Genomic DNA, 24,229 nt, shown 5'->3' on the forward strand with positions numbered 1-24,229 from the left:
ATCCAGGGGAAGGTTACTGCAAAATCCCCATTTCTTCCTGATCCGCCGGGACTTGGGAGGCAGAGAATAGATGGACCGGGGCCAGTCAGAATTTTTACGACCAGTTCTCCGAACTATTCAAAATTTCCGCTACTGATTCTCCAGAACTGGTGAGAACCTGCTGAAACCCACCTCTGCTTACAATTGTGGTGTTTATACACAAATACATAATACATCAGTCGTTCAACGTGTCATCTAGATGTTTCTTCAGAGACTTATTATTATTACTATTTCTCCTATCTTCATCCTTTCTTTATGTTTTCCATTCCTTTGTTACAACATTCTCCCCACAATTCATTTATTATCACATTCTCTTATTTACAATTCCCTTAAAAATGGTGGTAAATCTGAGTCCAATGGGATCGCAATGATTTACAATGGAAATTCTGGTCCTAATTATGGACATTAGTCAAGGACTACCTGTGTCACAAGCATCCCAAAAGAAGATGTCAGAAATGGAAACAAAGAGGAAACTGAAAGGAAAATATGTACATGATAGTATGTACAAAAAAGCTGATTTATAACACATTTATTGCCCCACTAGTAATAGTCACTCCGACCCACCTCCTACCAGGTGTTCCTTGACTAGAAGTTGGCACGTGCTGAATTTTTGCATGCAAGTCCACGAACAACAGAGTATCATTAGCACGACTCTATGAAGGAATCTATTTGCATAGTACCTACACGTCACAATCCTGTGTGACAACATGTGTAGCTTTCTTACCATTGCCATATCCATTCTGCATCCCATTGCTTGGGAAGCTTCCAGCTCCAACACCGACCATATATCCTGTTGAAGAAAACACACTGTAAAAACCAAGACACAAGTAGGGAGAGGCATTCTTTCCCCCTTCTAGGAAAGAGGGCTCCTAAAAGCAGTGGTAGTGCAGTGGTTAGAATGCAATATTGCAGGCTAATTCTGCTGACTCACCGGCTCAAGGTTGACTCAGCCTTCCATCCTTCTGAGGTCAGTAAAATGAGGACCCAGATTGTTGGGAGCAATACGCTGACTCTATAAACCACTTAGACAGGACTGTAAAGCACTGTGAAGTGGTATATAAGTTTAAGTGCTGCTGCTATTTTTCCTTATCATTTGCTTAAAGCTCAGACAGCAGGGTTGACATGGAAAACTGGAAATAATTACTTCTGAAGATGTGTAAAATATCTTTCTTGTTCAGATAAAGAGGGACAGAGAATAGCTAAAAGGTATGTTTTAAAAAAGAAAATTGAGCCTAAACCTTTAGAGAGATAAATCTTTAGAAAACTCAGTGACTCTGTAGCCATAGTTTTGCAGCTAAGCCCCCTGTGGGGTAATTCCTAGGTTATCAAGCTGTGTTCAGAAATGAGCCCTGTTTGTAACTTGCTCGCGGTAATCAGAAGCTAAGAATGTTCTGAATGCTTCCCTTGATAATCTTCTCTGATCCTGCCTTGTGCCACCTTTGTTCTTCATTTCCCTGGCACTAGTAACAATGTGAAGATCTGGCTGAACCAATCCCTAAAAGCAATCCTTTGCTCCCTTTAATCCCTTGAGTAATGCAACAGCAATGTATTATACTGTTATGCTAGAAAGTTTAATATATAATATGTGATTTCCCAGGATCCCTTGTCTTTATGACACCAGATATCTGATGAACATGGATATATTAGCATTTCAAGCTCAAGAACACTGCATTATGGGTTTCTCTGTTGTTGATACCATACAGATAGTCCTTGACTTATGACCACAGCTGAGTCCAGAATTTTAGTTGTAAGTTGTTGTGATTATTAAAACCATTTTTACAACAGTCACAAGGTGAGTCATTGTGGTCATTAAGCAACTCATGTAGCCTTTAAGTGAACCATGTGGTCATTAGGTGAAACCAGCATGTCTAATGGGCATTTTTTGCTGTTTTCTGCAAAGTTTCAAAATTCCATCAAAGCATGATCAAGGAGTGAAGCTTCTGATCACCTATTTAAATATGACATTTAAAGACATTATATACTTATTAATTATGTTCATGTTTGGAAAGTTCAGGTTTATAGGAGAAGGAAATGCTGAATCTCTGTGGAGATATGTGACGCAGAAGGAAAAAAATAATCCTTCTTTGGGAAGATCTTTGCAGAGATGCATCAAAAGTAAAAATTAGAAAACAGATTAACAAATCCCACCTCCCCCCCTTCTCACCCTACTCCCTCCCTCCCTCCCCATCTTTTAATTGGGTCACAATAATTGGATCTTTACAGTATTTTATTTATGTCTTTTAGGTTTTGTATAGTTTTTATCTTTTTAAGATTGTAAGCTGCCCCGTGGTAATATGGGCAGCCAATAAATAAACAAACAAATAACAAATAAATAAATGGAAAGTCAGATTGCAAAAAAGTGGCTTAGAGGGGATATTATGAAATGAAAGACTCAAACGTAGCAGATGAAAATCCTAAACTAGAAAGAACAGCTTACTTATACAACTATAGTCTCTGGCAGTGATGAAATGTAAAATTTGTTACTACTGGTTCTGTGGTCATGGCTTGGTGTGTGTGGGGGGTGTAATGTGACTGGGTGGCATGGCCGACTTTTTTTTTTTACTTTTAAAAGCATTTTTTCAACAACCTCTTCGGCCGAAGAGGTGGTAAAAATGCTTTTAAAAGGCTCTGATGATCCCAGCTGAGTTGCCTGATTGTCAGAGGCTTTTCTTTTAAAAGCATTTTTTTTGGCCTTTAACAAAGAACCAAGGAGAAATTAGCTGACAGAACAATTAATCAGTGGAACGACTTGCCTCCAGAAGTTGTGAATATTCCAATGCTGGAAGTTTTTAAGAAGAGGTTGGACAATGATTTGTCTGAAATGGTAGAGGGTTTCCTGCGTGAAGAGGAGATTGGACTACAAGACCTCCAAGATCCCTTCCAATTCTGTTATTCTGTTCTGTTCATAAATGTCTCCTTGAAGAATCATAGTTACGAGTGAGTAACTGGTTCTTCTTCATCCTGAAGGTTGTGATTCAACACATACATGAGAGTCATATGTAACCATACTTGAAAATAGACAAAAGATCAAAGAAGAATAAGACTAGCTTGCCAAAAGCTTTGTTGTTGTTGTTAGTTGTGAAGTCATGTCCAACGCATCGCGACCTCATGGACAACATTCCTCCAGGCCTTCCTATCCTTACCATCCTCTGGAGTCCATTTAAGCTCACGCCTACTGCTTCAGTGACTCCATCCAGCCACCTCATTCTGTCGCCCCTTTCTTCTTTTCCCCTCAATCTTTCCCAGCATGAGGCTATTCTCCAATGAGTCCTTCCTTCTCATGAGGTGGCCAAAGTATTTCAGTTTCATCTTCAGGATCTGGCTTTCTAAAGAGCATTCAGAGTTGATCTCCTCTAGGACTGACCGGTTTGATCACCTTGCAGTCCAAGGGACTCGCAGGAGTCTTCTCCAGCACCAGAGTTCAAAGGCCTCAATTTTTTGGCGCTCAGCCTTCCTTATGGTCCAACTTTCACAGCCATACATTGCAACAGGGAAAACCATAACCTTGACTATATGGATTTTTGTTGGCAGGGTGATGTCTCTGCTTTTTAGTACGCTGTCTAGATTTGCCATAGCTTTCCTCCCCAGGAACAAGCATCTTTTAATATCTTGGCTGCAGTCCCCATCTGCGATGATCTTGGAGCCCAGGAAAATAAAATCTGACACTACCTCCATTTTTTCCCCATCTATGTGCCAGGAATTGAGAGGACCAGATGCCATGATCTTAGTTTTCTTAATGTTGAGTCTCAAGCCAACTTTTGCACTCTTCTCCATCAGCCAAAAGCTTACTGAGACCAAAGGTGCAATTTCTAATGTCTGATGAACTGGAAAAGTGCAACCACATGGTGGCCTATAAGATAAAAAATACAACAAAGAGAAAAGGCACCTGCTGAGGCTGAGGTATGGCTCTCATGGAATGACTCTGAACTCTAATAAGATGTGGATTTCCGGCCAAATCATAATGAAGTGTAATTGTTACTGTGACCCACTGGAAGTGATTAGGATGGTATATGAATGCCTTTCCATAGTCCATAATTGCAGATCTTTCTTAAAGGAAACCATTCAGCAAAAAAAATAAAAAAATAAAATAAAATGCAGTAGATGCTATTTGTTTGTCTCATTTATTTGACAAACTTCTTTATTTATTGTTGAGAGTTTTGCAGTTGCAGTAATAGATGGATGGATGGATGGATAGATGGATGAAAATAAATTGTCCACTGAACATGAAGTGCCAGATAAAGTCCATTAAAAGTGGTCTTTGGATTAGGAAAAAGATGAGGAGGAATGCCTCACAGAGCAAAGGGAAATCAGAAACTGTAATTGGCAGGAAACAATGAAGGATGACTTTGTCCTATGGAAAGGTAATTAAAGCTCATGTCAATCTGAAATACCAAGTTTTCTGCCACTTCTGGATAGTCTAATAAGAACTAAACGGATGTCTTGCAAGAAATAATACAATGGGTGAGTATCTATGGACTCTAAGGCTTTCAATACCAATATGGACAGGATCAAGGTTTACAAGTAGGCCATAAAATCCCTCCAAAGTCCAGTAAAAGTTTCTGGAGATGGTCTGAGCCAAGAGCCCCAGAGCCTGCAAAGACAAGGCTTATTTTGCTGCCACCTTTCTGGCATTCCCTTGAAAGAAGTTTAAGATGATGCTGAGAGAGAGAGATGAAGAAAACAGGAGATGCTACTTCTGTAGAGCTTAGAAGAGAATTATGGGAAGAAAGAGTCCCAATTTTACATGCTGAATACTATGAAGGTTCTGGTTTTTCAGACTGAATGCTAAAAATAGCTCTCGAATATTCTGGATAGGCTTAACCAATATAGAACCCATATGCAAGATGAAAATTTGCTCTTGCTTTTAAGCAGACAGCATCAAATTGACCAATGTAAGTATGTGAGCTGCTGTATGCAAGTTAGCTTAGTCATTTTGTGTTGGAATGTAATATAGTATAGGAGATGACCAGGCTAAGCCTGATGGAGGGGCCAAATGTGTCATAAGTCATGAGTCCCTGCTTGCTCACAAGATATCTAAGTTCAGCCCACCTTGAATGCCTTTTTAATTCCTGCTCATTTCCCTTGACCATTAGGAGCTCAGAATCCTGTAGAGAGCTTAAGCTTACAATAAATCTTTATATTCATTTGAACTGCCTGAATCACCTGATTTCCCTGGTGCTTGACATACAGGTTGTTCTCGACATACAACCATTTGTTTAGTGACCGCTGGAAGTTACAACAACACTGAAAAACATTACTCACAATCAGTTCTTGCACTTATGACCACTGCAGCAACCCCAGAGTCACGTGATCAAAATTCAGGCACTTGGTAACCCACGTGTATTTATGATGGTTGCAGTGTCCTAAGATCATGTCACTGGCGACTTTCCCAGCTGGCTTTCAACAAGCAAAGTCAATGGGAGAAACTGGATTCACTTAACAACCACGTAATTCATTTAACTGCAGTGATCCACTTAACAACCATAGCAAAAAAAAAATCAGCAAATTGGGTGGGACTCACTCAACAACCATCTTGATTAGCTACAAAAATTTTGGTCTCAATTGCAGTCGCAAGTTGAGGACTACCTTGTATATATTTCAGATGTCCCAAAAATAATCTACTGGGGAAGCTGAGATCCTATTACCTGGTTTGGAAGGCTTGCCTCGTGCTCCAAGACCTGTGGGATGACAGGGTGAGAAGTCAGACGTTTATATATTCTGCAGATGAAGTTTTTTGAATGGAATGGAATGGAAAGGGATAGGGATAGGGTAGAACAGAACAGAACAAAACAGAACAGGAACAGAAACAAGAATAGAGTAGAATAGAATGGGAATGGGAATGGGAATGGGAATGGAATGGGATAATAGAATAGAATAGAACAGAATAGAAACTTTATTGTCACTTTATAAGTCACCAATCAGCATACATTAAAATGAAATTTCATTACATTCAGCTCTGAAAAAATAAGTATTATGCATATACCCACATACCCACATATGACACTGAGAAACATCAGTCTAATTCGAATGTATAGATATACTGGCAAAAAAAAAAAAGAATCCTGCCATGTTGCAAGATGAATGGCATAAGGAACAAAGCTGTCACAGAATCTAGTAGTCCTCCTATAGTCTTTTGAAACCTCTTCTCAGAGGGGAACAACAGAAACAGAATAAAGTGGGTATGTGGGGTCTCTAACAATGCTCCGAGCTCTAAGCGCACAGTGCTTGTAAGCAGTATCCTGAATAATAGGAAGTGAGCTTCCTATAATCTTCTTGGCTGTCTTTACCATTCTTGGTATGGATCTTCTATCTGAGGCACTAGGGCCAGCAAATCAAACAGTGTTGCAATTTGAAGCAGCTGAGGCAGCAGTGAAATCCAATTTTTTTTACTAACAGTTCTATGGGTGTGCCATGGCGGGCGGACCATGACAGGCGTGTCGTGTTGTGGTCAGCGTGTCTTGGTGGGCATGGCAGGAGAAGAATACTGCCAAATCTCTAGTCCCACCCCACTCTGAGGCCAGCCAGAGGTGGTATTTGCCGGTCTCCGAACTACTCAAAATTTCCGCTACTGGTTCTGTACCTGTCAGAACCTGCTGGATTTCACCCCTCAGCTAAAGATAAGACAAGAAGCAATGGGTGGAAACTAATCAAGGAAAGAAGCAACTTAGAATTAAGGAAAAATTTCCTGACAGTTAGAACAATTAATCAGTGGAACAACTTGCCTCCAGAAGTTGTGAATGCTCCAACACGAAGTTTTTAAGAAGAGATTGATAACCATTTGTGTGAAGTGGTGTAGGTTTTCATGCCTAAGCAGGGGGTTTGGACTAGAAGACCTCCAAGGTCCCTTCCAACTCTGTTATTCTATTTGCTAGACATATTTGTTAAAACACCCTCAATTGTGCCTCTGTAAAAAGTGGCCAGGACAGAAGGAGAAAGATGTGCTCTCTTTATCCAATGCAGGAAATGCAGACACCTGTTTGCCTGCTTCACTAAAGGTAACATATGAAGAGACCAAGTCAGATTGTTGGTTATCTGTACTCCCAGATATTTAATACTATTGACCACCTCCACAGCTGTAGCCTTAATACAAAGTGGAGTATGATTATGCAGGCTCTTTCTAAAATCAACAATGATCTCCTTTTTTAAAATTAATAATACATGCAAATCTGGCATTGTTCATCTTTTTTTTAGTAATAAACTGAAATTCTAAAGAATGACATTTTGAGCATTCACACTAATAACAGTCACATTATTATCGTCATATATATACATGTATACCCTCTCACATACACAGACTTCAAAGGAAGAAACTGGAAACATGATTTGCATAAGAAAAACACTTAAAATGAATCTGCCACAATAAATAGAAATAATGGGCTAATTAGGCTGACTGCTGCCAAGTGTTATGAGTGAAAACCAAAATATTCAAATAGACCCAACAGGAGCTATCAATTAAATAAACGATATAAGATCTCACATAAACGGAAAGAAAAATCAGCAAAGTAATCATTACAAGACTTGATCCCTAAAAATCTTAAAATGAAAGAGGCACCCATCTGTTTCCAGAAAGTCAACACAGGCAAAAAAAAAAGGTTGTTTTTAACCAAGAAATGCAATTAAATCACCTAGTGGGCCTCTAAGCTTGTAAAAGACATACTTTGAGCAAGATGTGTTTTGCACAGAAATGTTAAGAGGGAAAAAATATAGAAACGTCTAGTCAGTCCAAGGTCAATTTAAACTATTAATGGAGCACAAAACTATATGTGGTTTGCTGCCTTATCTGAGGATTGGGCTTTCTTAAAATAAAAGTTGTTGACTATGATTGTTTAATTTTATTGTATAGATTACTCAGCTAACCTGAAATTTTACTTTTATAGTTAAATATAAGTTTTGAAAATGCTAAGGTGTTAAACTGTCACAACCAACTTTACATTTGTTTTAATTCAGATGGATTTATTAGTGTGAGAGATGATTCTTCTAGTAATTTGTACCTTGTTCTAATGTTACCACATTATTCTGCAAAAAAATTCCATGTGATTTTTGTGTTCTCTAACGTATATCTTCCCTTATTTTTATTTCCCCAACATTTTAGAAAAGAAGTGCCTCTTCAGTTGGGAAGAAGAGTCATAAAACAAAGAAGAAATATCCAAGCCAGGATTCTTACCTCCCAAGGGGAGACCTTGATGGGGATAACCAACACCTCTGAAGCCTGGAAAGCAAAGATGGATCATGAGCTAAATCCTAGTTTGGACAATGCTCATTTCTTTTCAAACTTTTAAATTATCAGTGGTCATGTTTCACTTCTAAGCGAACAATGCATTTTTAGATAAATCAGTTTTCCTTAATCTAATACCATCTAGATTTTTTTATAGGCTAGAATAGGGGTCTCAAAACTTCGCAACTTTAAAACTTATGGACTTCAATTCCCAGAAATCCTCAGCCAGCGAAGTTGGGAGTTGAAATCCACAAGTCTTAAAGTCTTAAAGATAAGAGCCCTGGGCTGAGAAAAGTATGCCGACCTAATGTTAAAGACTTCAGATGACTTCCCAAATTCATAGCCAGTTATCAGTCTATGCTAAATTTGTGTTTAACAGATTAAAAGAGCTGGAAAGGACTTTGAATGTCATCTAGTCCACCCCCCACCCAAGCAGGAGATCTTACATCGTTTCTGACAGATCCAAGTCAAACAAGTTTCATAGTACTTCAGATTTCTTTTTAATGCCGGACAGTAGAAGCATTTGCTTAAGACAACCTGTTTGGTTGAAATATTCTATAACTGTCTCGCAAATCATTGGGCAATAGTTCGTGATGTGTCTCTCTGCACTTAATCAAACATAGTTTTTATTTACTAGTCCTGCAAAATTATCTAATCTTCCAAATATTTTTAAAAGGGGAATTGTGTACTTCTTCAAAACACAGATCAGGTGGCTTCCTTCCCATATCTATAAAAATGGGCAGAGTTCTGTGTTTAGGCAACATCAAATCTTCATGTTCTCATTAGAAATACTGCTGTAATCATATGTGATCAGCAAATCGTCCACGGTCGGTCTGTTTTACCATTAGAAAAACAGAGCCAGCCGGCTTCTACTCATTGGCCCCGATGTCATTCGAGTCATTGGCCCCAATGGAGAGGGTGCGCAACATAGGCGTTCTCCTGGATGGGTAATTGTCTTTTGAAGAACACCTGACAACCATCTCCAGGAGAGCTTTTTATCAGGTACACCTGATTCGCCAGTTGCGCCCCTTTCTAGACCGGGATTCCTTATGCACAGTCACTCATGCTCTCGTCACTTCTCGCCTGGACTACTGCAATGCTCTCTACATGGGGCTCCCCTTGAAGAGCACCCGGAGGCTCCAGTTGGTCCAGAATGCGGCTGCACGGGTGATAGAGGGAGCCACTTGTGGCTCCCATATAACACCTATCCTGCGCAAGCTGCACTGGCTGCCTGTGGTCTTCCGGGTGCACTTCAAGGTGTTGGTTACCACTTTTAAAGCGCTCCATGGCTTCGGACTGGGTTATTTACGGGAACACCTACTGCCACCATTTGCCTCCCACCGACCTGTGCGATCTCATAGGGAGGGCCTCCTCAGGGTGCCGTCAGCCAAACAATGTCGGCTGGCGGCCCCCAGGGGGAGGGCCTTCTCTGTGGGGGCTCCTACCCTCTGGAACAAACTTCCCCCAGGACTTCGGCAACTTCCTGACCTCCGGACCTTCCGCCGCAAGCTGAAGACGTATTTATCCTTCCGCGCAGGACTGGCATAGAATTATTATTATTATTTTTAATTTTAAATGGGGTTTTATGGTTTTAATGTATTTTAACTAGGGGCCAAATTTAATAAGTTTTTTATTATTGGTTTTATTTGTATTGTATCTATTTATTGTTGGTTTTTATCTGGCTGTAAACTGCCCTGAGTTCTTCGGGAGAAGAGTGGTACAGAAATTAAATTATTATTATTATTATTACTCCTGGCATGGAATATCATAACATTCAAGCAAATCTCTGATTTTGAAGATAATGTTTTAAAATGCCAACCATCTCTCATCTTTGGGCAGGCAAATATATATTAATTTTCTTTGGTCTTATCTTCCACCATCAAAGGTCTAGAGAAGGCATCAATAACGTTGCTCTTTCAACAGTCTTCTTAGTTTACAGCAGGGGTCCCCAACCTGTGAGCTGCAGCCTATTCGCAACCAAGCTGCCTGAGTGGCCGACTGATGTGAATGCATGGATGCATGCAGCACATGCACAGCCCCTTGTGCGAGCTTCGCAGGGGCTCACGACCCCACTTACACCAGCGTTACAGGTGCTCTCCACTCCACTCACGTGAGCAACAGGTGCTCATGCACATGCGCCTACCCCTCCCACAAAATTATTCCCTCTTTTCCCTTTCCCTGCAGCCCTGGGCTGCCAACCCAGAAGGGCTGGGAAACTGGTGTACATAGTCCAACAGATAACTGGTCTACCAGCAGCTCTTTCTCTGGATGGGCCTGTTATCATGATGATTCTCCCTGCTTTTTCCAGTTCACTTTGGAAACATCTGCTTTAAATCTTCTCTTTCCAGTGGATCATGTCAAGTCTGGAGACACAGCCTTTCTTATTTCTCCAATCATTTGGGGCACAAATTTCTAAGGGCTTTGTCTCACATGCATTAAACTACAGCACAAACACATCTTAAAAACATCTTTTTCCTACTTTATCCTGCTGTAACAAGTGAGATAGGCTTAAGTCATTCCAGTCTTAAAGTAGGAGTTTTCCCTCCTTATCTGAACAGCCGCTAAGGACAGTCTTATGGTACAGAAAACTTGTTACATTTCATCCCTCATTATCTTTAAGAGAAATCAATTGATTTCAGTAACTGTAAACAAAGCCATTTGAAGCAGGACAGGAATCAACAGTGGGGTAGCAAGCTGTACTTGCAGGTATTCCTCTGTTGACTCAAGGATGAGGGTAGAAAACTTCAACTAAGTGAAGAGAAGACTTCCCATGATATTGAACTCAACATTTCCCAATGTTGAGTTTTAAGTAGGTGTGTGTAGAATGTGCCATCACAGAGCATTGTGACCTTGGCTGCTTTAGATGTTCCAAAAGTGATACCATATGTGTCGTATGTGGGAATTGCATTGGGAGGGTGGGGGAAGAGGTACTGCTTAGGGAGTGATTAGATAAGAGAAGGCATAGCTGCATAATGGGCAGAGGAAGAAACTCAGAAAGGAACTTCAGTCATTTCTCAGTCTGTAAAAAGGGTGAGAGATTTGTACTTTCAAATTTGCAAGATTTGCAAGTAATAAAGCATAATCCTTTGCAGTAAAGTAGACTAGAATCATCTGGTCATGCCTCCTGTCTGGTCTCATCTACCTAGGAAGACTGAAATGTGAAATGTTCAGAATAGGTTGTTTTTATGTTGGACTACTGTACTTGGAGAACTCTAAATATCTATTTTGAACATGGAACAGTGCATGCATTGAAACTGAACAAGAAAGGCCCATCATACCAGTTCCATATTCAGCTGGCATTCTGTAACCTGTGGAGAGATAGAAAGATTCAGATAGAGAAGCATTAGATAGTAACATCAATCACTTCAGAAAAAAACAATAACCCAGAAAAGGCCTAGAGAGTGTCTGGAGATCCAGCCGTTCTGAGGCAGACCGGACACTAGTTAGGTTCTATAGCAGGACCTACCTAGTGGCACTGAGGGATGCGAAACATTCCTACGTTTCCTCCCTCATTGCGTCGGCAGATAACTGCCCGGCCGCCCTGTTTCGGGTGACCTGTTCTCTCCTTCAACAGGAGGGACGGGAGGACCCCCTACAAGGGCGTGCCGAGGAGTTTAACGGTTATCTATATGATAAAATCATTCAGCTTTGGGACGGATTGGATCAAAATTGGGTAGATCCAGACGAGAGTTCCGAGACCCGTCTTGTTGAGGTGGTTTGGGATGATTTTGACCCTGTGACTCCCGAGGACATGGACAGGTTGCTGGGTAGGCTGAATGCCACCACATGTTTACTGGATCCGTGCCCCTCCTGGTTGGTACTGGCTACACAGGAGGTGACACGAGGCTGGTTCCGGGAGATTATAAATGCTTCTTTGCGGGAGGGGGTCTTTCCCGCTGCCTTGAAAGAGGCAGTGGTGAGACCTCTCCTCAAGAAGCCTTCCCTGGACCCAGCTGTTTTAGGGAATTATCAGCCAGTCTCCAATCTTCGCTTAACGGCGAAGGTTGTAGAGAGTGTGGTGGCATGTCAGCTACCCCAGTACCTGGATGAAGCTGTCTATCTAGACCCGTTCCAGTCTGGTTTCGGCCCGGATACAGTACGGAGACAGCTTTGGTCGCGCTGGTGGATGATCTCTGGAGGGCCAGGGATAGGGGTTATTCCTCTGCCCTGGTCCTATTAGACCTCTCAGCGGCTTTTGATACCATCGACCATGGTATCCTGCTGCACCGGTTGGAGGGGTTGGGAATGGGAGGCACCATTTATCGGTGGTTCTCCTCCTACCTCTCTAACCGGATGCAGACGGTATTGACAGGGGGGCAGAGATCGACTCTGAGGTGCCTCATGTGTGGGGTGCCGCAGGGATCGATTCTCTCACCCCTCCTGTTCAACATCTATATGAAGCCGCTGGATGAGATCATCAGTGGCTTTGGGGTGAGATACCAACTGTACGCTGATGATACTCAGCTGTACTTTTCCACCCCAGGCCACCCCAGCGAAGCTGTCGAAGTGCTGTCCCGGTGTTTGGAAGCCGTACGGGTCTGGATGGGGAGGAACAGGCTCAAACTTAATCCCTCCAAGACGGAGTGGCTGTGGATGCCGGCACCTTGGTACAGTCAGCTGCAGATGCGGCTGTCTATCGGGGACGAGTCGTTGGCCCCAATGGAGAAGGTACGCAACTTGGGCGTGCTCCTGGATGGTCGGTTGTCCTTTGAAGATCATTTGACGACCGTCTCCAGGAGAGCTTTTTATCAGGTTCGCCTGATCCGCCAGTTGCGTCCCTTCCTGGACCGGGATGCCCTATGCACGGTCACTCATGCTCTCGTTACCTCTCGTCTGGACTACTGCAATGCTCTCTACATGGGGCTCCCCTTGAAGAGCACCTGGAGACTTCAGCTAGTCCAGAATGCGGCTGCGCGGGTTATTGAGGGAGCGGTTCGAAGCTCCCATGTAACACCTATCCTGCGCAGACTGCACTGGCTACCTGTTGTTTTCCGGGTGCGCTTCAAGGTATTGGATACCATCTTTAAAGCGCTCCATGGCTTAGGACCGGGCTACTTACGGGACCGTCTACTGCCGGCCTCTATCTCCCATCATCCGGTGCGTTCCCACAGAGAGGGACTCCTCAGGGTACTGTCAGCCAAACAATGTCGACTGGCGGCCCCCAGGGGGAGGGCCTTCTCTGTGGGGGCTCCTACCCTGTGGAACGAGCTTCCCCCTGGGCTTCGACAACTACTGACCTTGGGACCTTTCGCCGCGAACTTAAAACTTATTTATTCCGTTTGGCTAGACTGGCTTGATTTTAAATTTTAAATTTTAAATTTTAATTGTGGGTTTTAAATTCTGTAATTTTTATGGGGTGTAATGTTATTTTAAATTTTCTGGCTAATTTGAATCAGTTTTTAAAGGGTTGTTTTAATTATGGTGTATATTTCTGTTTGTATTTTATTTGCCTGTTCACCGCCCTGAGTCCTCCAGGCTCCAGTTGGTTCAGAATGCGGCTGCGCGGGTGATAGAGGGAGCCGCCCGTGGCTCCCATATAACACCTCTCCTGCGCAAGCTGCACTGGCTGCCTGTGGCCTTCCGGGTGCACTTCAAGGTGTTGGTTACCACCTTTAAAGTGCTCCATGGCTTAGGACCGGGTTATTTACGGGACCGCCTACTGCTACCGTTTGCCTCCCACCGACCCGTGCGCTCTCATAGGGAGGGACTCCTCAGGGTGCCGTCAGCCAAACAATGTCGACTGGCGGCCCCCAGGGGAAGGGCCTTTTCTGTGGGGGCTCCTACCCTCTGGAACGAACTTCCCCCAGGACTTCGACAACTTCCTGACCTTCGGACCTTTCGCCACGAGCTGAAGATATATCTATTCTTTCGCGCAGGACTGGCATAGAATTTTTTAGAATGTTTATTATTGATTTTTTTAATGTTTAATGGGGTTTTATGGTTTTATGTATTTTTAATTGGGGCCAAATTGAATAAGTCTTTTAATTATTGGTTTTATCTGTATCGTATTTATTTATTGTTGGTTTTTACTTGGTTGTGAACCGCCCTGAGTCCTTCGGGAGAAGGGCGGTATAAAAATTAAATAATAATAATAATAATAGTAATAGTAATAATAATAATAATAATGTGCACTCGCTATGCTGTTACTAGCCATCTCCACACATGCATAGAGCCTCGAAAACTTGGAAAAATTGGACGTCATGACCTCCACGCAGGTGGGCGGAGCATCCCGCAGTTGCCCCTACCGATTCTCCCGAACCGGATAGAACCAGCTGAATACCACCACTGATGGCTGGGCACATGACCACAGAAGCATCTTCAGACAATGCTGGCTCCCTCAGCTAAGAAACAGAGATGAGCATCATCCCCTAGAGTCAAACATGACTGGACAGGAGGGATCTTTACCTTTACCTTTTCTATGCTCAGAGTTGGGTTCGTTACGCTGAGTAAAAGAAATCAACTACTCTGTCTATCCTGAGTAGGCGTCATAGCATATTTAGCACACAAATTGTCAGTATAGGATTTTGTACTGACAGATTGGAATCCAGCTGTCAACAAAGGCATTGCTCACCTGGCTTTCCTGGTTTGCCCCCAAAACCTCGTCCAGCCCCAAATCCATTTTGAATTCCTGCAAGGATAGACAAGGAAAGCAAAAACTTGTAAAGGACTGCAGGCAGACTTAAGGTTATTTTCCTCAAACCATACATCTTGTTTATATTGGCAAAGCAGAGGAGTCCAAATTTTGCACCAGTTCTTTCAGACTAGATTGGTTGTGATGAATGCGGCAGCAGAGAAACAGAATGGGCTTATCAATCATTGTAACTGTGCTGGTCCAGAAATCCTAGCCGGGTTGCTTTTAAGATAAAAGTATTGAATAAGAAAGAACAAGTCTCTCTTTAACTGATGGAAAAAATGGGATGAAAAAAAATGAAACAATTACTTTAAAATCCACATTTTGAACTTGTTGGTAGGCATGTGCAAAATGTTTGAAGATTGCAGTGGGCTGTTCGAAGTGGTCCATAAATGGCCTTCCAATAAATGACCTTCCAACCTAATCTGAGTGTTTCAAGCATTGTAGAAATGGTCTGTCCTCAAACAGTCCTTCTTAGGTTACTCAGAACCCTCAGAATGAATCAAAATGGAAACTTCTAGCTTCAAACTCTCTCTGGGGGGAATTTGGCACACTCCTGAGTGCTAGAAATGCCTGGGTCTACATTCAGTCTAAATACCAAGGTGGACTAGACTTAAAACCTTTCTGCAAGGTAGAGGGTGCTGCATAACAATAGAAGCCATTCTTCTTTTGCACATCTATCAGCATAACGCCGTACCAGCCATCTTGAAATTAGTGTATTGCTGACTATTAACATCAGTAGAACATAAAGCTTCATAACTATTGTAATTCATGACTATCTCTCTGCAAATAACTAACATGTACAGGTAGTCCTTGACTTATGACCAGTTGCTTAATGACTCTTCGAAGTTACATTAGACCCCCCCCACACACACAAAGGTACTTGTGACCTAGTTCTGAATTTTTATTTTATTTTTATTTTATTTAATTCAATTTTTATACCGCCCTTCTCCCGAAGGACTCAGGGCGGTGAATGCCCATGCCTCCCCCCCCCCAATTTATGTGATCAAAAGTTGGATGTTTGGCAACTGCACGTATGATTGTCATGCTCCAGTGTTCTGGAGTCACATGAGTACGTTGTATGCTGTTTTTGTTCAAATGCTTGTTTTGGCAAAAAGAGCCCACAGTGAACAATGGGTTCACTTTATGACAGCTGCATTTGCTTAACAACCACAGCAGGAAAAAGATCATAAAAATGGGTCCAGTGATGCGGAAAAAGTCATAAAATGGGTCTGGACATGTGGTGACTTGCTTTACAATTGTCACAACTATAATAGGCAAGTTCCATTATAATTGTAGTGGAAGTCAAGGACTAGTGTTCAGGCACATCAGGAAAATGTAGCATTTTCCATCACTCTTTTAGGTTTCTGCTTCTATGGTGTTTGTCATATATTCAAGAGTTGACTCTGTCAACAAATTCCTTCTACTCTATGTCACCAAATGTAAAGGAGACTCCAGTCCTTTCAAGTTTTTAAACGGCAAATACAAGTGTTTCTGTTCCAGTCAAACTCTAGCCCACAAATACAAAAAAACAAAAAAAAACCAACCCTACCCCAAAAGTGTTATACTTCTTAGATTTATTTCATTTATCTGGCTAAACTTACCTACTCCTGCAGAAAGCCCCTGAGCCCCAAAGGCAGAGTATTTTCCTATGTTGATAAAAGACAAAAATGGAAAATGTAAACAGAAGGATAATTACAGGCTAGTCTGTACTACAAATTATGACCGATATTGCTTTTTAACTTTTACCATATGCTAAATATAATATGAACCAGGAAAAAAAAACCCTAGGTTTGTGCCTCCTCATCTATGACACCTACTGGTTCTACAGATCACTTAAAAAACTATGTCTCAATTTAATTTAAAGTGCTGTTACGGGGATAATTGGGGGGAGATCACCCTGCTTAATCCTTTCAACTCCTTAATAGTAGGATAATATGGAATGGAATGGAACTGAATGGAATGGAACTGGAATGGAAGGGAGGGGAAAGAAGGGGAGGGGAGGGCAGAGGGGAGGAGAGGAGAGAATTCTTTATTGGCTATGTGTGATTGGACATACAAGAAGTTTATGCATAAGCTTTCAGTGTTCATACAAACAACAAAGTGACAAGTCATAGATCATGAATTGTAAGATACAATTATAATTAATATCAAATATGAAAACCAGTTTGAGGCAAAGGTTAAAGACACAGCTAGAAACTGGGAGACTGCTTTGGGTACAAAACCAGCTCTCTCTATCTCTTGGCCCTAGGAAGAAGGTGAAGGCAAATAATTTCCAAAAAGGCTGTCAATAAAATGGCAGGGACTAAGCTAAGAATTCTAGGACTTATGAGAGAGACAACATTTGTGGTTAAAAGATCATCATGCCATCACTGAAACCTGCCCCTTCCCATCTATGACTCTGATAAATGAACCTTGTCCTAAACACATTTCAGAGCAACATAACACCTCAAGCTGTGGTTCCCTAATATCCCAGTGTCTTTATACAACAAGAGGCAAAATATCTTTGATACTACATCAGAGACATTGCATAAGAACTGATAAGAGAGGCAGAGGGGGATAATAATTTCATTTCATTCCTCTTTTGAAATGCAGGTATATTTGTTAAGTGTGTTTTGCCCCATTTTATGACCTTTCTTTCCCCAGAGGTTAAATGAATCACTGCAGTTGTTAATTTGATTACATGTTTGTTAAGTGAATCTGGCTTCCCCACTGACTTTGCTTGTCAGAAGGTTACAAAAGATGGTTACATGATCTTGGGACAGTGCAACCATCATAAAAATGTCTGAATTTTGATCACGTGTCCACACAACTATTAAAAGAGTGAAAAAGGGTCATATACCATTTTTGTTGTAACTTTGAACGGTCACTAAATGAATTGGTGTAAGTTGATGACTACCTGTAAAGAGAATTTCTTCCCCAACTTGCCATTGTTACCCAACTTACCAGCTTTGGCTCCAGCCAGTCCCATTCCAGCTCCTGGCTGAAGGGCTCCTGCACCTGAAAGACAGGATACAAACAAGGGAAGCTGGAGTCAGGGACATCCATGGGTCAAGGATGGCAGCTGCAACTGAACCCCCATCACTTTTTATATGCGTCATGTGCACAATTCATATAAATGGGGGGTTGTGGTGTCAATCATGCACCCATAGCCACTCTCCGGACATTTTTGACCCACCCAGAGACCTCCCTTCCTCCTTAGTTTAGTTTCAGAGTTCAGTAGAGTTATAAACCAGGTTGGTTGAATAGAGTGAATTCTTTGAAACAGGAAGAAACAAATAGTGGATGATTGCACTAGATTATTACCTCTTCCAAAAAAACCACATTGTGCTATGAATGCATGGAAATTAGCTCAATTTCTATGTACAAAATTTTAAATTATTCACTGGAATAGGCTTTGACAATAAAGGATCTCCATCAATTAAGTAACATCCCACTCTGTTTCTAAGAAGGCTGAAGAAGAGGGAATGGCCCAAAATACTTACCTCTTGTAAGAGATGAAAAGTAACCTCCTCCATGGCCACTTACTTGAGGTTTCACTCCTAAAATAAGTTGGGAAAAAATTGAGAATGAGACTGGAGTCACAGCAGGTTAAATCACAATTTGTTGACTAGCCCAGCTAGGTGACAATACCTAGCTTGTTTTCACGGATCTAAAGTAACTAAAATAACTAAGCAGCATAGAAACTGTTAGGGTTGAAGTAGTAAATTTGAAAGAAAGAAAAAAAAATCATGTAGGACAAGAAATGGCAAACTTTTTTTAATATTCCTAAAAAAATTATGTAGACAGAAATTACCAGGAGCCAAATTCTTTTTGGTACTGCTATGATCTGAACCAAAGCAGCTGGTTTGTACCTACAGTTCAGTTCATAGTGATTGGATATTCATGCCTTGCTTAAGTGTGCAAGGAGAAAAATAGCAATAGACTTTATTGGTATTTTACAGTGTTTACAAAGTCAGCATATTGCCCCCAACAACCAGAGTTCTCATTTCACCGACCTTAGAAGGATAGAAAGCTGAGTCAATCTTAAACCAATGAGAATTGAACTGCCAAATTGTTGGCAGTCGGCTGTCAGCAGAATTAGCTTGCAGTACAGCATTCTTAACACTGCGTCACCAGGGCTCTTAATGATGTCATGGGGATTGTGTGAACAGATCCTGTACATCATAGCCTTTCTGCCTTAGTTCAACTAGCCTTAAATTCAACTGGATTACAATTATCATTTGCAGTTCTAAAAAGTTCTAGAAATAAATTCTAGACTGCAGTTATCATTTGCAGTTCTAAAAATATTTCCATCAGGTTGAAAATATCTTGTAACTGAAAGGATCTATTCAGATTTAAAGTCAAAAAGTTTTAAACAGTGATTGGCAGAAGCCATCAACCTTTAGCATCTGGTTAGCAGATGAAAAAGAACAATCACATTCTCTTGTTCCCAACCTTATCTCAGAAGAATTTCTAAGTAGAAATAATTATAGCAATTATACATTTGCTTTTGTTTATATAAATGACTATATGCAATCTACCATCTCCCTTGTCTTCTTTGAGGGGGGGGGAGATGAGATACAGCATCTCATCAAGAAATGCATAAGCTCATCCTAGATTTGAGTTTAGATTCAGAGAAAGATAAATCAATGAACTACGAGTAAGGTTAGTTTAATCTGCTTTTTGTGTGTGTTCTAAGTTCCAGTATGTCTTTTGGATAGAGGATTTTAGTAATTCCCACTTCAGTAATTCTGCAGTATATCAGATGGCTGAATTAATCATCATTCCAACCTCACACAACATCCTTTCTTACTCAAGTCCTCCAGTTTTGTGGAATTCTCATTCCCATTGTCCCAGACCATGGACCCTGCTCCCTGGAAGTGATGTGAACAGCACATGTACCCTTGCCTTCAACTGGTGGTGTGTGCTGTAGCACTTCAAGTAACACTTGATCGTTTGGGTTGCTGAGAGATCAATTTTCCTGTTGCATCTGGTGGAAACCATCCATCGTTTTTTTCATGACAAGTCTGATGGGGTCAAGTCTGGGCCTTTGCACAAAGCTGCTTTCAGAGCCTGAGTTCTTTCATGCCAAAGGATTATTTAATCGCTGTGGGGAAACATTTAGAACTTCTAAGCCACCCTAGAACGGCAGTGTCTCCTGGCATAGGGAGTTGGCTTGCATCCCTTGATGGCTTTGCAAGAGCATTTCAGTGTTTCCCCCCCTACTGAGGGCACTAAGGAGGCCTTTGCGTGCAAGAAGGTGGACAAGAGAACTAGAGGAATTTGGCATCTTTAGGCCAGACAGCTTCTTGATATTTTAGGACTTTAATTCCCATTGATTAGAGGCTGGTCAACAAGATTTAGAGGCCCTATGCCATTCCTAAAAAATCTTGTGTGTGAAAGAAATGCTTTTAAAAAATCTACCTGAAATCTCTTGCTATTTGTACTGAAGGCACATCCTTGGCCTTCTAGAACAGGGGTGTCAAACTCAATTTCATTGAGGGCTGCATCAGGGTTATGTTTGGCCAGGGTCGTGACAAGCTCGACGTCACTTGTGTTGGGGGTGCCTATGGTGGCCTGAGCACTCTGCCATTGAAAACGGAGCTTAGGAGGGCCATGCGCAGCCTTCCCGAGCTCCGTTTTCACTGGCAGAAGCACCATGGGCTGATCCTTCATTGTTTCTAGGGCAGCCTTGAGTTTGATCCTGTTCTAAGATGACAAAGCAGAGGATAAGCTTGTAAAATACAAAATCTGAGCCAAAATGTTAATTGGGTCAGTACTGAATCTACAAGATAAATAAAATATAGGGGCTTTTCCCAATGTGCTGGCAATGAAACTTCCAGAAATACCAACACAGTTGGCTGTTGACTATATTTACTGAATATTTTGGGCATTATAGTCTCAACATATTCAGAGAAAGAATCTGCTGATTAAAATTGCTTTATTAAATTTTAATCTGCAGGCTAAATATTTTTTTTAAAAAAAATTCTCAACAAATGCCCTTTGTTTCCCTTGACATTTGAATTCCTTTTACTATTGGCCTGATTTAGAGTGAAAGGACCTTAAAAAAACTTTATTTAACTGGCATTAACAAAAGTGTTATCATAATGCTATTTTGGATTTTTTTCTAATATGTAACAGTAGCATCTGCTGTTTTTATTTGGTCATCTTCAGCTAATGAAAATAGGACTTTTATTTCTTTTTTGCCTGCTGCAAAATCTCTGTGGACATAAAATTTTATCTTTAAGATGTGAAAATAAAGAACAAGAGCTGAAAATAGTGTAATACACTCAAATAGAAAACTTTGTTTATCATAAAAGAAAAAAAAGTGGGGGGAGAATCTCTACTCAATCTCTGTCTGTCTTCATATGTTAATAAGAAGCCTAATGCATTTTGAACTATGTCTTCTTCAAAACTTCCTATTGTTTTCAACTCTTTTATGAAAAGCACCTACAGCAAACAGCAGTCCCTTTCCTTTATAAATATTCTTTAAGAGCCTAGCTAGAAACAGGCTGAGTTTCATCTTAAAATATCATTTCATACAGTAATTGGAGGATTTCCCTTTTTGGTTCTTGGTGCTTTTCTTCTTCACTGAATTGATTAAAAAGAACATTCTGATAAAAATAAGACTATGAAGTTTGGAGGTAGACTCTGTGGAACTTTGTTCTGTTGTACCCCGTTGGAAATAAATATACAGCATGCATAATCCTCAAAATGTGTAATCATAAGAAAGATTTAATTTGGAGGCATAAGCAGATTTGAGCTGAAACTAATCCTATGCTCAAAATATATGGCATGCCTTGGTAAATTTTGCAACAGCTAAAAAATTCTATTAAGACTTTATATGTCCACTTAGCACTGTGTTTAGATAATTTTACATTCCAAATAAAAATTTAAATAAGTCCTTCTTCTGCCAGGCTTTTGTTGGCAAGGTGGATTAACCTAATTTCTTCCGTTGGGTAACTGCTCTGCTGTCTTTGAAGGCATCATTTTGTTGCACAGAACCTCAGATTCTGCCTCCCCAAATTATCTTTCCCTGACCTCATGACACTCTATGAAGAACTGTTCCCTTATCACCCAACTGATGATCTGTTACCTTAACCACTTCCATGCCTTCCTTTTTCCTGAATCGTTTAGTGAAAATGAACACAGGTCGAAATTTACCAGGAAACTTGCATTGATCATGTGCAAATCCAGTGATAAATGAGGGACAAGCCATTCATTTTAATCACCAGGTTCCTGCAGGCTTTCGAGTCGCCTGATTGAGTTCCCCTAACCAAAATATGTTGTTTTGTTATAGACAAGGCCTTACTGTTTCATTTTTTTAAAAAATCCAACAAAGTATATCAGCTACATGACATTGCAGTGGGTGAAATTACCGCAGACAAAAACACATCAGATGAATGGGTTAGAAGCATATATCATCTCATGTGATTTTTGTCTGTAGTAGTTTCACCCACTGCAATGTCATGTAGCTGACATACTTTATTGGAATTTTTTAAAAAATCAAATAGTAAGGCCTTGTATATAACAAAACTATATATATATACAATATATATATTGTATGTATGTATGTATGTATGTATGTATGTATGTATATATATATATATATATATATATATATATATATATATATATATATACGGAAAAATAGGAAAACCATGAATTCTGATTCTCTTTTTAAGTGTATTAAGTTGCATTGTGTCTCTTGCATTCATATTTTTAAATTTGCTTTTAAATTCCAATTATGTCCTATTTTCCTAATGTAAACGGGTCCATACTTGTGATAATTTTTTTTTAAAAAAAGATCAGATTCTCCATTCATTCCTACCTGTTACGTAAACTCCCTTTTCACGCATAACGGTCTGACTTACCTCCCTGGAGGCTGCACCTGGTCAAACACAGGAGCAGAAGCATAAGACAGAGATTCAACCTGGCCATTGTGAAATGCTGCAGTCCCTTTGCAAAGCCTCTGGGTGCCACACAATGTTGAGTGGGGAAAAGGATGGCTGCTTTTATCCCCTCTTCTCACTCCACCCACCTCACACCTTCCTTCCTCATTCACTATTCAGATGATCCTTCCTTTACGGGACCCAGTTGATTTTGAACAGAATTCCAAAAGCTGTTATGGGCTACACTAGTCCAATCCTCCTTATTCAGCTGTCTAAGATAGATCTGCAACAGTTTCTGCAAATGCTACCAGACAAAAACTATGACAGTTCTATCCGTAAAACCTGCAGGGACCATGCTCCCAGAAATACGAGTATCGCTCTTGCATTATATTTGGGAATCATTAAATATATTGACTTTGTTGTTGTTTTTGCAGAACAGGTCTGCAAAATAATGTATGCCTTTTGGATGTACAAATTTTTAGACATTGCCTTTAATTACTGTAATTTCTTGGTAATGGCTCAATCATAATTGGATTTTTAATTGTAAGCATCTACTATATAAATACCTTATATATCTATACATAAATTCACCATGCATCACAATTGCAACAGGCTGAGCAAAATGTCTGTCTGTCTGTCTGTCTGTCTGTCTGTCTGTCTATCTATCTATCTATCTATCACCTGCAACAGTGTGCATTACACATTTTTGGATATCAGATTTTCAGAGGGATACTGACAGGTTAGAATAGATTTTCAGAAATGGATAACAAAGCTGACATGTGGCCTGTAAGGACAGGCTGAAAGAATTTGATGAATTCAATCTAAAGAAAAGAAGGCTAAGAGGACACATACTAAGTGTTCAGGAACATAAAGGGATAAAAAAAAAAAAAGATGGTCAGGAACCATTTTCAACTGCCACAGAAACTAAAATCAGAAATAAAGGGTAATAATTTGCAGCTACCTAGATTTAAATATAAGGAAAACTTTCTGATGATAAAGATTTCCACTAAACCATCTACCTATGGAGATTATAGGTTCTCTATCTCAGGAGGCTTTTAAAAAGAGGCTGAACAGTCACCTCTCAAGAATGATTTAAGTGGGCTTTCTCTACTATGCTGAGGGGTAGATTACATGATCTTTGTGGTCCTTTCCCACGCCACAATTCTATAAAATTCCGAAAATGAAATTTATTGATTCCATATGCAGAAATCATCTGAGCTAGAATTTGGCTATTTGTTACTACTGACTGTATCTTCCATCGTACTAAGTCAGCAGGCTAGCTTAGCAGAAACAGGGAAGATTGTGTGGAACAGATGTCTTTTAAGGGAGAGGGGGATGGTTATGGTTGGTGGGAGCAATAGTTCAGAAGCAATAACAAGTGGAAATTACTCTCTCCCCTCCTGCAATGCACCTTCATGCTTGGAATGCTGCATCTGCTGAAGGCACACAAACCCTCTTTGGCTTATAAAA

At 40.6% G+C, this 24,229-nt stretch overlaps 1 protein-coding gene across 6 annotated transcripts in view; it reads right to left on the minus strand.

Moving 5' to 3' along the window:
- The window catches only part of GREP1 (glycine rich extracellular protein 1), a 78,879-nt gene that overhangs the window by 27,375 nt on the left and 27,275 nt on the right, over positions 1 to 24,229 (minus strand). For 4 of the 6 annotated variants that reach the window (XM_058183902.1, XM_058183901.1, XM_058183900.1 and 1 more), the window contains exons 2-9: positions 18,371 to 18,427; positions 17,832 to 17,885; positions 16,490 to 16,534; positions 14,826 to 14,882; positions 11,533 to 11,562; positions 8,204 to 8,248; positions 5,685 to 5,717; positions 764 to 829 (exon numbers count right to left, since the gene is read on the minus strand). In XM_058183902.1, the coding sequence (XP_058039885.1) occupies positions 764 to 829; positions 5,685 to 5,717; positions 8,204 to 8,248; positions 11,533 to 11,562; positions 14,826 to 14,882; positions 16,490 to 16,534; positions 17,832 to 17,885; positions 18,371 to 18,427 (387 nt within the window). Of the gene's footprint in view, positions 1 to 763; positions 830 to 5,684; positions 5,718 to 8,203; positions 8,249 to 11,532; positions 11,563 to 14,825; positions 14,883 to 16,489; positions 16,535 to 17,831; positions 17,886 to 18,370; positions 18,428 to 22,698; positions 22,840 to 24,229 lie in introns of those variants that run through there. The other 2 variants (XM_058183898.1, XM_058183899.1) reach the window with 2 other exon arrangements.

This window comes from Ahaetulla prasina, chromosome 4 (assembly GCF_028640845.1).
Source record: "Ahaetulla prasina isolate Xishuangbanna chromosome 4, ASM2864084v1, whole genome shotgun sequence".
Lineage (NCBI taxonomy): Eukaryota > Metazoa > Chordata > Lepidosauria > Squamata > Colubridae > Ahaetulla > Ahaetulla prasina.